This window comes from Nicotiana attenuata, chromosome 5 (assembly GCF_001879085.1).
Source record: "Nicotiana attenuata strain UT chromosome 5, NIATTr2, whole genome shotgun sequence".
Taxonomy (NCBI): Eukaryota; Viridiplantae; Streptophyta; class Magnoliopsida; order Solanales; family Solanaceae; genus Nicotiana; species Nicotiana attenuata.
The window spans coordinates 18,360,801-18,376,836 of record NC_031993.1 but is presented as its reverse complement, the minus strand read 5'-3'; the positions used below and the strand labels follow the sequence as shown (position 1 = coordinate 18,376,836).

Genomic DNA, 16,036 nt, shown 5'->3' with positions numbered 1-16,036 from the left:
ACATAACTTAAAACTCTAAAAAGATTGTCAAGATACCATTGAATAACAACACCTAAAGATTCCATATTTTAACCACGGCCATAAATAGGATCTGTTTAATGTGATTGTTAAGTTGTTACCCTATTTAAAAGTTTTCAAAAAATAATTTGCAGGGTCAGAATTTGGACACAAAATTCTGATAAGCAAAACCGGATCATCATAATATGTTGAGTGTTGACCACAGTCCACAGTTAATTGTTCTTTTTTAATACTAGTTTTAGTATACGTGTATAGTGTCTATCAATTAAAAATATATATTACGTTAAAATAAAATATAATATTTGTTTGGATGATGAAAATAATTTTTCTCACACAAACATAGTAATTGTATTCAATATCTTCTGAATATGCATAGATGATGAATTTTTAAATTAGTTGTACATACTTTATAATTATACGTATCTTATACTCCCTTCGTTTCAATTTAGATGACATATTTCGCTTATCGAGAGTCAAACTATGTGACATTTGATCAACATTTTAATTTCATGAGATAAATTGTAACTTATAGTGTTTCCCCTATAGTTTTTGAATATTTAAATCTAAATTTTAAAATATTAAGTTGAACTAATATAATTTAGCTTCAATTTAGTTAAACTAATTCTCAATAGCAAAATGTGCCATCTAAATTGAAATAAAGGGAATAATATGATATACAAATATGTTATTGTGTCTCACTCAGTCACTTGACATCACTTTATTAATACATTTTATCTTCTATTATTTCATCCTTATTTCTTACAGTTTATATTTTAACCAATTTAATTATTAATACCGTAACTGATTTTTTTTTTTATATTTTGATTTCTTTTAATTCAAATACTTAATTATCTTTTTTAATTACTAAACGAAATCATTTATTTTTTTAGGATTCAAACTATTAATATTAGTTCATACCATATATTTAGTATTTAATGATAACTATATTTTTATCTACAAAAAAAACTTTTTTCAAATGATAAAAAGTCGAACTCTTGCATTTTATGTATGTCATAGGGTTAATAAATGACTTTTGTCAATCACTTTTCTTTCTCGCTTTCTCTTGCTATTATTAATATTTTTGTAATTTTTTTCTAGTTATGTTTAAAATCTATATTAATATTTATATCTAAATAAATTATTAATCAAAGAATAAAATTAATAGTTAGTGGACCAATCTCACATACTACTTATAGCATTTCTAGGTTAATTACTGATTTGGGATAAAGGACAAAACAAAATGCTTCCTCTTTCTATAATTTTTCTTTATTTTATTTTGTTTACATCATATTTATTTTACCTAAAATTTAGCACAATTGTACAATCTGTTTTGCACTAAAAACGTTCAAGTGGAGAAAATTCATAGGCATAAAGATTTGGTATTATTTAACCATACTTTAATTGCAAATTTATATAAGCTAAAGCTTTAATGATTTTAAAGTACTTATTTACTTAATTCAAATAAGGAAATATTTAATGAGTAATAAATCTAATTTAGTTTAAAACTCCTAAGTATTAGCTAGGAGAATAATCAAATGGATATTTGTCTATACGATTTTATTTTAAAAGGGTAAAAAAGACGAACGACATTTCGCTAAATGCATTTGTGCTTTTAGGATATGCACGAGTACAATATATCAATGTATATATAATTTTAAAAAAATCATAAATAGTATTAAACAACATGTTTGAATGTTAAAAATGATAAATATAAATCCTATTTAGTTAATAAAGTAGTGAATCGGGTAGCTAAGCGTAACAATGTAACAAAGATAATATTGGAAGCTCAATTCTATTATGTATCCCCTCCTTTTGTTTTAATTTGTATCAACGTGATCGTTTAGATACTATGTGTTCTAAAGAGGTTAGTTGCAAAAAGAAAAAGAATTAGCAATGAACAACTTATGTAGTTACAAAATAAAAATTCATCCCTAATTCTATTTAGCAATGAATTATCTATGCATTATCCAAAGGTCCTATTAACTACCAGATGAATTTCGAGCTAATTCTTATTTTTAGTAAATTATGTAACCAATTTTCTTAATAATATTATTAGTTTCATTTTTACCAAAAAAACAAAGTCTTTTTCATCTATTTAACGGGAAATATGCATCAAATTTAAATGATATTGCTAGGTTCTATTTCCTTCTTAACAAATGATAATTAAAAAATTTCGCAAATAAATCAGTACTATTTTTTTCCAATAATAATTATTATTTCAAAACCTAATGGTAGATATTCTTTGTAGCATGTCGTAGTTAATTTTAAGCGTAGAAAAAAAAGGTTTAACAACCAAACTTTGATTTAAATTTAACAACACCAAATTGTTCATATGAAAGGAAAATAAAGAAATAAAATTGGTCTCGTATGATTAAATATAAGGGCAAAGAACAAAAAAAATAACACAAATCGTGAAGTTTCTTGCTGGAAAAAGAAACTTTCCTCCTACTTTTTTTTTATTTATATTTTTTATTTCTTAATATTTTGTGTCTTTATTAGGAAAATATCTCCAACAGAAAATTATATTGGAAAACAACTTATTTGATTTCAAACTCCTAAATATTGGGTAAGTTTTTTTATTTTACAATTTTATCCAATGTAAAATATATTTTTAAAGGGTAAAAAAGACGAACAATATTTCACTACGGGCTTTCGTGCTTTTGATATAGTACTAGTCTCTACGCTCGTGCGTTGCACGAATATCTTAAGTCAAGTATCACGTTTTGTATAATAGATATTAAAATTTCAATCGCATATATATTCTAATAGTATTATGTGTTAGAGTAATATAATGAACTAATTAATGTATCTAATTAAGTACCATCGTTAGTAAATTAATATGAAGTAGAGCTTCAGTTTAAAGAATTTAATGTTTAGCTAGTTTACTTCAAAATATTAAATATTAGACAGTCTTAATGTATTACGATTTTATTCAATGTGAAATAATTTATTTGAAAAATAATTAAAGCCTAATCCCAATAAATTTCAATTCTTTGGGTCCAATGTGATTTAGTCTTGATCGTGCATTGTAATATGATCCTATAGTCGTTCCTTTGATCTACAGTTATGTTAGCTTATAATTATTAATATTGTTATCTTATTAATAAAAAAGAAAATAGTTAATGTCCGGAACATGGAAAAGAGGGTCAAAATCAGATTTCTAAAACTATAAAATCAAAGACAATACCGTTTAAGTACATTGGATTTGTAATATAATACAGTATAAAATGTACAGAAATTCTTTTGAATAATAATGTGTTGTTAGTTTCGGATAACAAACTCAAAATTTTTTAAGAAAATAAAATTAGTCGAACCTTTGTTTTTCACATGTTGGAATTCAAACGAAAACTAAAAAGTTTTCTTCAATTTTATAAACTAATTATTATTTTAATTTAAATACTTTGAAAATATTTGGCTATATACAATTGAACCAAATTCCTTCAATTCTAACGTAGTCGTTCCACATTTAGCTAGAGGAAAGTTTAGAATATTTAGTTTTAGGATTTACTTTTTCTTATTCATTCATAATTCTACTTCTTCCACTATTAAGTCCATATTCTGCTACACCTCTCCATCCTAACGTGTCTATTTCCAGTTGTGTCCTTCCATTGTCAAAACTAATATAAATAGTTAAGGGTATAAAAGTCGATTAATATTTTAGGGAAGCTAGAGGAAAGTTTAGAATATTTAGTTTTAGGATTTACTTTTTCTTATTCATTCATAATTCTACTTCTTCCACTATTGAGTCCATATTCTGCTACACCTCTCCATCCTAACGTGTCTATTTCCAGTTGTGTCCTTCCATTGTCAAAACTAATATAAATAGTTAAGGGTATAAAAGTCGATTAATATTTTAGGAATATTTTAGTCACTCAATATTTAGCACGAAACATACGTGCTTTTATAATAATATAGATAGATAGATAGATATAGATAGATTACTATCTTCAAATCATTGTAGTCTCCATTACTGCATTATCAATTGCTACATCCGTTTTGCTTATCTCTACCAATAAATACCAACAAAAAATGAAGAGAAAAAACAACAGTACAAGGAAACAAGTAAGAAACATGATTAAATAACCAAAGTACTCACCAACAGAATAAAAAGTGTAATAGGAGACCTCATTGAAGGAAGAAGCATTGCAGACAACATTTTATTTATTCATGAGCTTTTCAAAGGATATAACAGGAAAGGGATCTCCCCAAGGTGTGTTTTAAAAGTTGACCTCAGGAAAGCATATGATACCTTAGATTGGAGCTTCCTTGAAAAAATGCTACTAGAGCTTGGTTTTCCTTATAAATTTGTCAGTTGGATAATGGAATGCATCACCACAGTGACCTACTCCCTCAACATGAATGGAGGACTGACAAAACCATTTCAAGGAAGAAGAGGCATTCGACAAGGTGACCCTATGTCCCCGTACTTGTTTGTCATAGCCATGGAGTATCTGCAGAGAGAACTTGCACAGCTGGCAAAGAATAGGAACTTCAAATTCCATCCCAGATGTAAGAAATTGAGAGCAATGCACATTTGTTTTGCTGATGACCTACTGATGTGCTGTAAAGCTGACATTACATCTATCAGATTACTGCAGCAGACATTTCTGAAGTTCTCAAGCTCATCTGGCCTCCAGGCAAATGCAGAAAAAAGCTCCATATACGTAGCAGGTATTTCAGACAGCACAAAAAAAGACATTATGCAAGAATTGGGGTACACTGAAGGTACTATGCCATTTAGGTACCTACGTGTACCATTAGCATCCAAGAAGCTGTCTATTATCCAATGTTGGCCATTAGTAGAGAAGATTATACAGAAGATCAACTGTTGGACAGCAAAATTACTTTCATATGCTGGTAGGCTCCAATTAATTAAATCAGTCTTGTTTGGGGTACAATCATACTGGGGTCAAATCTTTCTGCTGCGTAAGAAGATGATTGAAGCCATATATAGATCATTCTTATGGTCTGGTACAACAACTATCACCAAGAAAGCACTAGTTGCTTGGGACAGAGTATGCTGGCCACAAGCTGCAGATGGACTAAATGTAATTAACATGTACTACTGGAACAAAGCAGTAATTGCAAAATATCTGTGGGGAATTACAATGAAGAAGGATAGTTTATGGATCCGATGGGTTCACACCTATATAAGGAACAGGACAGTGGAGAGCAGTCCAATACCCAAGAATGCTGCTTGGGTGGTCAGAAAGATAATGGAGACAAGAAACCTTGTTCTTGAATTACAAGGAATTCAGGGGGATCTGATTAACAGACTTGTTCAAATACAAAAGGGAGGGAAGTTCAGCATAAGCAAGTTATACCATATGCAATTTCCTTAACTACAAAAGGTACCTTGGAAGAGTATCACTATGCAACCTCATCTACATCCTAGGTATAAATTCATACTATGGCTGGCACTACAGAGAAGATTAGCAACAGTGGATAGACTCATCAAATTTGGAGTTCAAGTGTCTCAGAATTGTGTTTTCTGTAAGCAATCTGATGAACTATTTGATCACCTATTTTTTGACTGTCCAATAGTAAGAGAAATATGGACCAGGCTGCTCAAATGGCTAGGCCATTCTAGACCTATTCAGGCTTGTCAGGAGGAGGTTCAATGGATCAATAGGGCTGCAAAAAAGAAATCTGGTCACTGGGCAATTGTTACATGTGTATTTGGTATGCTGGTATACACAATCTGAAGGGAAAGGAATGTGATTAGATTTTAAGGGGGAGTACTCAAAGAGAACAGTATCTGCAGAGAGATTGTAATGCACATACATACTAGAGGGAGGACAATCAAGAGCTGGCAAGGAGCACTGCAAGAATTAGACTATTTTCCATTAGGCTCATAGGTTTTGAAATATGCAAAATGCCTCTTTTTGTTTCTTTCCTAGGCTAGATAAAGCTTTAAGATGATGTAAATAGCAACACAGTAGAGATGTCATTAAAGCATCAGACTTAGTGTAATTAGAAGATAGAGACATAGATGGTCAGCATCTACCTGATTTGTAAAGCTGTTTTTTTTTTTTTTTTTTGAATGAATAGAAAGTCACTATTTACCAAAAAAAAAAAAAATGATTAATGTATGACCAATTTCTCAGAAACATGAATTGTCAAGAGTACGAAGCGATCTTTTTTTTTTTTTTTTTCATGTAAGACGGGTCATGTGCCATGTCATTAAATTGTTACCAAAATTATATTTTCCAACTAAGAGTATACTTTTGTTCACCATTTTCAATAGTTGAATCACTTTTTTGTTTTAAAATATAAGAAAAATAATTTTGTTACACGATTTCCAATTAAATATATATAGTATACCACTTGCTTTTTTCCTTGTTCTCCTTTAATACTTGCTCAAGGCTATATCATTGATTGCCAACTAACATGGCAGAAAGATCAAATCGCGCAGGACAAGGGTGCTACACATCTTCTCGTCGCAAGCAAGTGCCAAAATTCCATGCATTTCTTGGTCAGACCAACCTAACCAGCGATTTCCACTTTATTGGATATATGTTAGAACGTGATAATGGTAGTCGTATTCTTGCCAGGTGGCTCATGTGCATAAAAATTCCAAGCGTCCTTGGACTATGCCATGAACTCTCATGCATCGATACCAAAAAAGTTGTTATTGTAATCATCAAATATGCCAATGATACAAGAAAAATAATAGTATCTTTTTATAAATGCAATCTTAAATCTTAACATATTTCTGAAGAACATACAAAAAAAAAGATGAACAAAAGACTTGCCTGATAAAAAAGACTAGTAGAAAGATCTAAACAACCTGGTTCCTTTATTTAGTTGTTAAATAAAGAATGGAACACAAGATTGTCAAGCTCGGAGGTAGCAGTAATATCTTTATCTCTCTAGAACAAATGAGGGGTCTGATTAAGGTCAATCGTGCGCCACGCGGATGACCTGTTTACCTATGTTCTTTCCAGAAAATAGCCCAACAAAAGCAGATGGACCACTCTCAAGGCCTTCATTCATGTCTTCTAAATATGTAATCTTTCCCTGCTTGCACAAACTAGTAACATCTTCAAGAAAGCGCGGAAACAAATGAAGATAATCACTTTGGAGAAAGCCCTGCATCTTAACACGCTTCGTGATGAGTTGAATCAAGTTGTGTATCCCTTGCGGATCAGAAAGACTTTGCTGAGATACCATCCCACAGATGGCAATTCGGCCGTTAATCCTCATGTTGATCAATGCCGCATCTAGCATGGATCCACCTATGTTGTCAAAGTAAATGTCGATGCCCTCGGGAAAGTGTCTATCAAGCAAAGTTAAAACAAGAGTTAGATTTGATTGTTAATATGAAAATGGACTCTATTCATCTTTATAATGCTCTAAGCAGAGGCAAATCCAGGATTAGATTAAGTGGGTTCAGAATGAGTGTGATCTTATTATATGTGTATACTTTTTTTGGGCATTTGTATAGTTCAACAAGAAAATGATAATCCATTTGAGCTCACAAAATCAGCCCTTTATCCGCCTCTGGCTCTAAGTTATTCCACTTTCCGACATTTAAAGTTTGTTTAGACATTTTCCTCACCTTTTAAGAGCTTTATCAAGGTCTGCTTCTTCCTTGTAGTTGAATGCTCCATCGAATCCAAGCTTATCTTTTAATATGTCAACCTAATAGTATGAGGTTGAATTTGCAGTCAATAACATGAAACTAACAATGCAATTGTTAAGAGACCTTACAATCTGCGGCAAGAGACTTGCCTTTTGTTTTGACCCGGCACTTCCTACAACATAGCATCCATGTAATTTAGCTAGTTGGCCAACAAGCTGGCCAACTGCTCCTGATGCAGCAGATACAAAAACATATTCCCCTTTTTTAGGTGTGCAAACCTCATAAAATCCAGCATACGCTGTAAAACCCGGCATGCCTGGATAAAGTCCACATTCATCAGACTCTTGAAGAAGCGACCAGATATTGAAAAATAACTGGAAAATCATGTCTAACAATTGCCATAACGGACAACAAATGTAGATCGGCTTAAAATTAGCTAAAGATTTTTAGTAATAGCAAACTTAAAATAGCAGGGTAAGGTGACAGAATAATTCGATCACCAAGAGAGCATAGTGGAAAAGGGCCACTTTTGCGCTCCTGATTTCAGGGACTTGGGGTGGGATCTAGCATATTGAAGAAAATGTTTCAGAGTAATATAACTTAAAAGACAATGTCTAAGACCTCTAAATGCTAAAGAAGTAAAGCAATCATGAAACACAAAATGGAAAGAGAGTTCCATAACCAGCATTCAACTTGAGAGATGCAAGGTCTTAAAATCACATAAAAGAGGAAGTAACTATACGACGGTTTTTTTTCTTTTCAATTATTTATTTTTTGATAAGTAACTTTGCAGTGATGGACCAGTGCAGATCAAGAAATTTTGTTGCAGAAAAGTAAAAACTGCATATACTTCAGATTCGATTAATTCCGATAAGGAAATATATAAATCATTTATAATTTGTTAAGTTCACTGATTGAACTCAACAAATACTAGTTTGGTGATAAACAAAACTGATGCTAAAGAGGTGAAAACAAGCTTGCACAAGGCTAATAGGAAAAAACAAAAACTAAAAGTATGGATGCTATGGTGCTAATAAAAAGTTAAGAGACTTTAGGTTAAGATTAACCTACCAAGAAGACCGACATGATATGAGAGAGGTATATCATCAGCCTGAATTTTCCTCAGCTGCTCGGTTTTGTAAATTAAGCTGTACTCTTCCCAACCAGTGAACCCTGAGATTATATCACCTGGCTTGAAGTCTGGATTATCTGAGTCTAAAACTTTGGACACACCAAATCCTTCAATTACCTTTCCAAACGTTTATAGTTAAGCCTCATTGCAATAAATTTATGGCCAAGACAAGATAGTTAAAAATGTCTCCTAAATGTCAAATACTAGCATTGTGATCTTTGTACTACATCAAAGTTCAACTATAAATCCAGCTGCTACAACTGGTTTTTTTGTTGCTTCATGTTCGGTGCATGTAAGGATTAGCCAGAGGGAATTCATTAGATTTGCTTTTTATGCACCGGCAGCATATGATGTTTTCAAAAAGAGCAGTTTTATTGTTCTGCGATTTGTAGTTTGCCACCATCAAATATATCTGTTGGACAATTGTATTTAACTTATGACACGGATAGCATATAAATATAATACGTAGTTTTCTTTTCCTGAAACAAAGGAACTATGATGCTACGGCAATGTTCAAGAAAATAAAGACTCAATTTGCCACCATCAAATCTATCCGTTAGATAAACATAATTGAACTTAGAAAAGATTGTATGAGCAATTAAGCATGAGTACACTAAGCATCTACTTTCACTGGAAACACAAAGCCTTTTCACCTTTTCAGAACCAAAGAAATTGTGATGACAATGGAGACTATAAAGACTCAAATAGGCCCAACCGCACCACTATTGAACCAATAATAAACACAATTTAAGGACAGGAGAATTTTTGCAGAAATTGGTGTTATTCCAAATATTAGATAACGAGCATAGCCAATCTCAAAATCCGGATAAAGAAGGAGGGTTGCGTAAAAATACTTAAATTAACATGACTCCTCTAAACATAATGTATTCATGCAGCCGACCTCAACTAGTTTGACATTGAGGATTGGTTAAGTTAAGAGATAGAAGGATCTTAATAATTACAGCCAAAAAAAAAGGGAGGTCACTACAACTTATAAAATAAGTAACATTAAACACAACCAAAATATTCCAATTAAATCAATTAACAAGATGCCTCCAATGCCACTACAAAATGTAGAGAACTTCCGGTGCTAGAAAAACTAATCTTTTATAATAATGGACCAAAACGGGCTTAAATGGAGCGACATGGATTGTGAGTATTCATTCATATAGCAAACATCAATTTACTTGGGATTGAGTTGTTGAAGGGGAGCCTTGGGGTGACTGGTAAAGTTGTTGTCACGTGACTAGAAAGTCACGGTTTCGAGCCGTAGAAACAGCCTCTTACAGAAATGTCCAACTTTTGCTTCTTCTTCTCCCTCTGAATCAAACTTTTCCTTGCCATAATGGTTGAATTCCTATTAGTATCCATGATACAAGTCGAATCCTAGGTGTAAAAATAGAAGAAGGTGGACCCCCTCTCCATCGAAAGAAATGAGATTATCACGGATACGGACATTAAAAATATTAACCAAATTTGCCCGACGTAGAGGCAATCAAGAAAGCCGCTAAGGTAAGGCTAGGGTAATGCTACATACAATAGACCCTTGTGGTCCGGTCCTTCCCCGGACCCCGCGCACAGAGGGAGCTTAGTGCACCGGCCTACCTTTTTTTGACGCATAGCAGTTGTTGTAAAGCAAGTTATAAGATATAGTACAGTAGTTAGCAATTTGTCAACGTCATGTCACCTAAAAGATAATTACAAGTAACTGCACATAGAAAGTGGAATCAACAACATAGAAAATAAGGCGGGCGACTTGCTAAAGCAAGTTAAATTACACTGTCGCTATCGATGTATATAAGTTAAATTGTGAGTTAATTACCTCTCCAGGAACGAAAGGAGGAATATAAGATCCAGTGAAATTGCGCATTCGTCCACGCATAAAAGGGTCACAAGATAAATACAAATTCTTGACCAATAAACCACCTGACCCTCTTGGGACTTTCTCTAGCTTCAACTTTTTTCCAATTCTCAACTCCATGTCAGTTTCCTTTGGTATTCCTTCTATGTATCCTTTGAATATGATTTGCTTGTTCTCCACTGTTTTTCCTAGTAGCTCAACTGCTTCTGCTTCTTCTTTTCCTGCTTTTTTCTCCATGTTTTACAACTACAGATAATGTACTCAAATAAGGTCTTTTTGTAGTGGTTTTAGAATTTAGATTAATCCCAAGATAGCAAATTTGTGATATTGTTGTTCCTTGCACAGCTAAATTAGGCACAAGGAAGTGAACTTGGGGGATTTTGGAAAGTTGGGGTGGGTTGGAATTGAGAAAATGTGTAGTTATAGCTGGAGTTAGGTACTTACCAAACTATCACTTTTTGTCTCTTGTATTCATTGTATATTGAATGGTGCAACATGTACCACAACATTCCAAATTTTTGAAAGAATTTACCTAAATAGTTGCTCACCTAATTGCTTAAACTAAATAGTTGGCGGATGAATAATATATGTATAATTGTGTATAATAAGTGCATAGTCTATATATACAGACTAGAAAAAATAAACAATAAATTTATCCGGCTATTTGTGTAAAGATCCCACATTTTTTTTCTCGTGTGGTACCCGAATTTGCTATCTGTGTAAAGATTTCACATTTTTTGTTCCCCGTCCAGTACCCTGATTTGAGGCTGGATTAATGTGGATTCATGCCAAAAAGTTTCACTTTTGAGATAAAGCGCTCCTACTAAATGTGACTTCATTTTATGGGTTTGAACTTGAAACCTCTAGTTAAAGATTGAGGTGTACTTATTACTTCATCACTTTTTGTGATACAATATCAATGCCAACCCAAGGGGGAGGCAGCTAAAGCAATTGCTTTAGGTTCCCCTAATTGAAGGCCCCAATTTTTCATTATTAGTTAATTTTATATCAATAAAAAAATTATTATTATTAAAAAGATACCTCAATAAGGCCTTTTTGAAGTAGTTTTAAAATTTAGATTGATCCCAAGATAGCAAATTTGTGATATTCTTGTTCCTTACACAGCTACACTAGGCATAAACAAGTGAATTGGGGGAATTTTGAAAAGTTGGGAGTGGGTTGGGATTGAGAAAATGTGTAGTTATAGCTGGAGTTAGGTACTTACCTAACTACCTCTTTTTGTCTGTCTTAGTTATTGTATATTGAACGGTCTAAGATGTACCACAATATTCTAAATTTTTGGAAGAATTAACCTAAATAGTTGCTCAGCCAATCGCTTGAACTAAATAGTTGGTGGATGAATAATATATGTATAATTGCGTATAATAAGTGCATAATCTGTGATACTGATTAGGAAAAGTAAACAATAAATTTGTCCGGCTATTTGTGTAAAGTGTCACGACCCAAATCCTCCCTCCGTGAGATGTCGTGACGGCACCTAGTCTCTACGACTAGGTAAGCCTAACATTGAGGAATAATGAAAAGAAAACATGAAGTTTAACAACTAACTACACCAGATAATTTAACAACTGATATAAGTGTCGCTCGGCATATACAATAACCACTCTCGAATATGCACAAAATCTCCCAAGACACGGAACACCGTAAGTCACAAGCTTCTAAGATGTTTGTCTAACTGTTCTATACATCAGTACTTGAAGAAGTAAAAGAGGAACAACATAAGAAGGGATAGAAGGGGATTCTGAGATCTGCGGATGCGGGCAGATGTACCTTGAAGTCTCCGGAACAACAGCAATTATACAACTAAAAGCGAGGCTGGTAGGAGGTACCTGGATCTGCACACGAAAACATGTACAGAAAAGTAGCATGAGTACACCACAACGGTACCCAGTAAGTGAAGCCTAACCTTGGTCGAGTAGTGATGAGGTCAGGTCAGGGCCTTCTACTCTTTTATATATATATATATATATATATATATATATATATATAAGACGGAACAAAAATATCGCAGTAGAAATAAAAGTTTGAAATTTTTAACCAGAAGGAAATCACAGAAAGATAACAGTACAATACACAGAAATATCAACAGGGGATCTCCCGAGATACCGTCTCGTAGTCCCAAATATTAATGTGCAGGGGGATCTCCCGGAATACCGTTCCGTAGTCCCAAAGTAAATATGCAGGGGGATCTCCCGGGATACTGTCCCGTGGTCCTAAAGTAAATATGCAGGGGGATCTCCCAGGATACCGTCCCGTAGTCCCAAAGTAAATATGCAGGGGGATCTCCCAGAATACCATTCCATAGTCCCAAATTAAATACACAGCTCAACAGTGGAAATAACAGCTACAACACGAAATCCTACAGTATAGACTAAGTACAAGTCAAGGAAGAAGCAGGAATTCCACTAAGCATGTTGCACAGAGTTCAGATAAGCATTTAAGACACGTAGACATGTTATTCTAGGCTAAACAGGATAATTACACATGCTAGTATAACTCAATTAAAGTGAAACAAATTATTACGCAGTGAAAAATAGAGTTTTAAAACAAATAGCCCGTGTACGCACTCGTCACTTCACATACACGGCGCTCACGTATCACAACAGTACCAAATTCTAAGGGGAGTTTCCCCCACACAAGGTTAGGCAAACCACTTACCTCGAACCAAGCTCAATCAGTCTGTAACAATGCCTTTTCCACGAATATCCGACTCCAAATGACCTAAATCTAGCCAAAAGCAATTATATTTCATAAATACAACTATAATAGACGAATCTAATTATGAAATCAAGACTTTAAAAAGAAATTCGAAAATCGCCCTAAAAGTCTCCCCGGCCCACGTCTCGGAATCGGGTAAAAGTCACAAAATATGAACACCCATTCACTCACGAGTTCACTCGCACCAAAATTTTCCAAATCCGATATCAAAGTCCCAATCAAATCTCAAAAACTTAGTTGAAGAACTTCCAACCTTTTTCCCCAAATTTCTCACCCAAATTCCTTAATTAATGAAGAAATCAACTATAGATTAGTGAAATATAACCATAAGGGAGTTAGGAATCATTACCCAAAAGCTTCCTCTGAAAATCTCTCAAAATATCACCCAAATCCGAGCTCCCATAGTCCCAAAATTCAAAATAGGATAAAACCCTCGAAATCCTCTTTTTCTGCCCAGCGATTTCGCATATGCGGGCCTAAAATCGCATCTGCGATGCGGCACCTGCGGAAACTCCATCGCAGGTGCGGAAATGACTTAAAAGGCTGGGTCCGCTTCTGCGATTAAATGGGCCGCACCTGCGAGTGCGCGCCTGCGGACATTGGTTCACTTCTGCGGTTCTCCACCGCTCCTGCGAGTCCTTAAGGGCATCTGCGGGCATCACAGATACGGCATTTCCCTCGCACCTGCGACCCCTGGAAACTCCTCCCTTTTCAGCTTCTGCGCTTGCCTCTCCGCACGTGCGATCCCGTACGTGCGGTCTCCCCACCGCAGGTGCGGAAACACCAGAACCAGAAAACTTTAGCAATTGCATAAGTCCAAATCTCAATCCGTCAAGCATCTGAAACACACCAGAGGCCCCCGGCACCTCAACCAAACATACAAACAAGTCCTAAAACACCATACGAACTTAGTCGAGCCCTCATAACACGTCAAACAACAACAAAAATAAGAATCACACTCCATTCCAACTTAATGAACTTGAAACTTCAAATTTCTTCAACCGATGCTGAAACCTATAAAACCACGTCCGGTTGACCTCAAATTTTGCACACAAATCGTAAATGATACCACGAACCTACTTCAACTTTCGGAAATCCAATCCGACCCCGATATCAAAAAGTCCACTACCGGTCAAAATCTCCAAAAATTTGACTTTCGCCATTTCAAGCCTAAATTGGGTACAGACCTCCAAAACACAATCCGGACATGCTCCTAAGTCCAAAATCACCCAACGAAAATCGAAGGAACTCCATTCCGGAGTCGTCTTCACACAGTTCCGACTACGGTCAAAATCCTAGGGCTTAAGCTTCCGTTTAGGGACTAAGTGTCTCAAAATACTCTGAAACCAAAAACAAACCTCCCGGTAAGTCACATAAGCAGAAAAAGATACGGGGGAAGCAGTAAATAGGGGATCGAGGCTATTACTCTGAAAACGACCAGCCGGGTCGTTACATAAAGCTCCCAAATTTATTTTCTCGTCTTGTACCCTAATTTGCTATTTGTGTAAAGATTTCACATCTTTTTGTTTCCCGTCCAGTACCCTGATTTGAGGCTGGATTAATTTGGATTCATGCCAAAAAGTTTCACTTTTGAGATAAAGCGCTCCTACTAAATATGACTTCATTTTCTGGGTTCGAACTTGAAACCTCTAGTTAAAGATTGAGGATTATTTATTACTGCATCACTTTTTGTGATACAATATCAATGCCAGCCCAAGGGGGAGGCAGCTAAAGCAATTGCTTTAGGCCCCCCTAATTGAAGGCCCCAATTTTTTATTATTAGTTAATTTTATATTATTAAAAAGATACCTCAATAAGGCCTTTTTGAAGTAGTTTTAGAATTTAGATTGATCCCAAGATAGCAAATTTGTGATATTCTTGTTCTTTAAAGAGTTACACTAGGCATAAGCAAGTGAATTGGGGGGATTTTGGAAAGTTGGGAGTGGGTTGGGATTGAGAAAATGTGTAGTTATAGATGGAGTTAGGTACTTATCTAACTACCTCTTTTTGTCAGTCTTTGTCATTGTATATCGAATGGTCCAAGATGCACCACAACATTCCAAAATTTTGGAAGAATTAACCTAAATAGTTGCTCAGCCAATCGCTTGAACTAAATAGTTGGTGGATGAATAATATATGTATAATTGCGTGTAATAAGTGCATAATCTATGTATACCGATTAGGAAAAGTAAACAATAAACTTGTCTGGCTATTTGTGTAAAGATCCCACTTTTTTTTCTCGTCTGGTACCCTAATTTGCTATTTGTGTACAGATTTCACATTTTTTTGTTTCCCGTCCAGTAGCCTGATTTGAGGCCAGATTAATCTGGATTCATGCCAAAAGGTTTCACTTTTGAGATAAAGCGTTCCTACTAAATGTGACTTCATTTTCTGGGTTCGAACTTGAAACCTCTAGTTAAAGATTGAGGATTACTTATTACTTCGTCACTTTTAGTAATACAATATCAGTGCCAGCCCAAGGGGGAGGCAGCTAAAGCAATTGCTTTAGGCGCCCCTTATTTGAAGGCCCCAATTTTTTATTATTAGTTAATTCTATATTATTAAAAAAATTGTTATTATTGAAAAGATACCGCAATAAGGCCTTTTTGAAGTAGTTTTAGAATTTAGATTGATCACAAGATAGCAAATTTGTGATATTCTTGTTCCTTACACAACTACACTAGGCATAAGCAATTGAACT

At 34.4% G+C, this 16,036-nt stretch overlaps 1 protein-coding gene across 1 annotated transcript; it reads right to left on the bottom strand.

The window, feature by feature from the left end:
• LOC109225433 (2-alkenal reductase (NADP(+)-dependent)) lies at nucleotides 6,678-11,008 on the bottom strand. The gene is made up of 5 exons (XM_019390096.1): nucleotides 10,558-11,008; nucleotides 8,675-8,852; nucleotides 7,753-7,919; nucleotides 7,580-7,662; nucleotides 6,678-7,297 (listed from the first exon to the last, which is right to left on the bottom strand). Exons 1-5 carry the CDS (start codon nucleotides 10,831-10,833, stop codon nucleotides 6,919-6,921), a joined length of 1,083 nt encoding a protein of 360 aa, XP_019245641.1. The 5' UTR covers nucleotides 10,834-11,008; the 3' UTR covers nucleotides 6,678-6,918.

Bases quoted from the DNA above. Each gene is read 5' to 3' on its own strand.
- LOC109225433 (XM_019390096.1), bottom strand. From the start codon at position 10,833: ATGGAGAAAAAAGCAGGAAAAGAAGAAGCAGAAGCAGTTGAGCTACTA. The intron at 7,920-8,674 runs GTAGGTTAATCT...GACTTTATCCAG, and splicing joins ATATCATGTCGGTCTTCTTG to GCATGCCGGGTTTTACAGCG. The intron at 7,298-7,579 runs GTGAGGAAAATG...TTTGCTTGATAG, and splicing joins CTTGATAAAGCTCTTAAAAG to ACACTTTCCCGAGGGCATCG.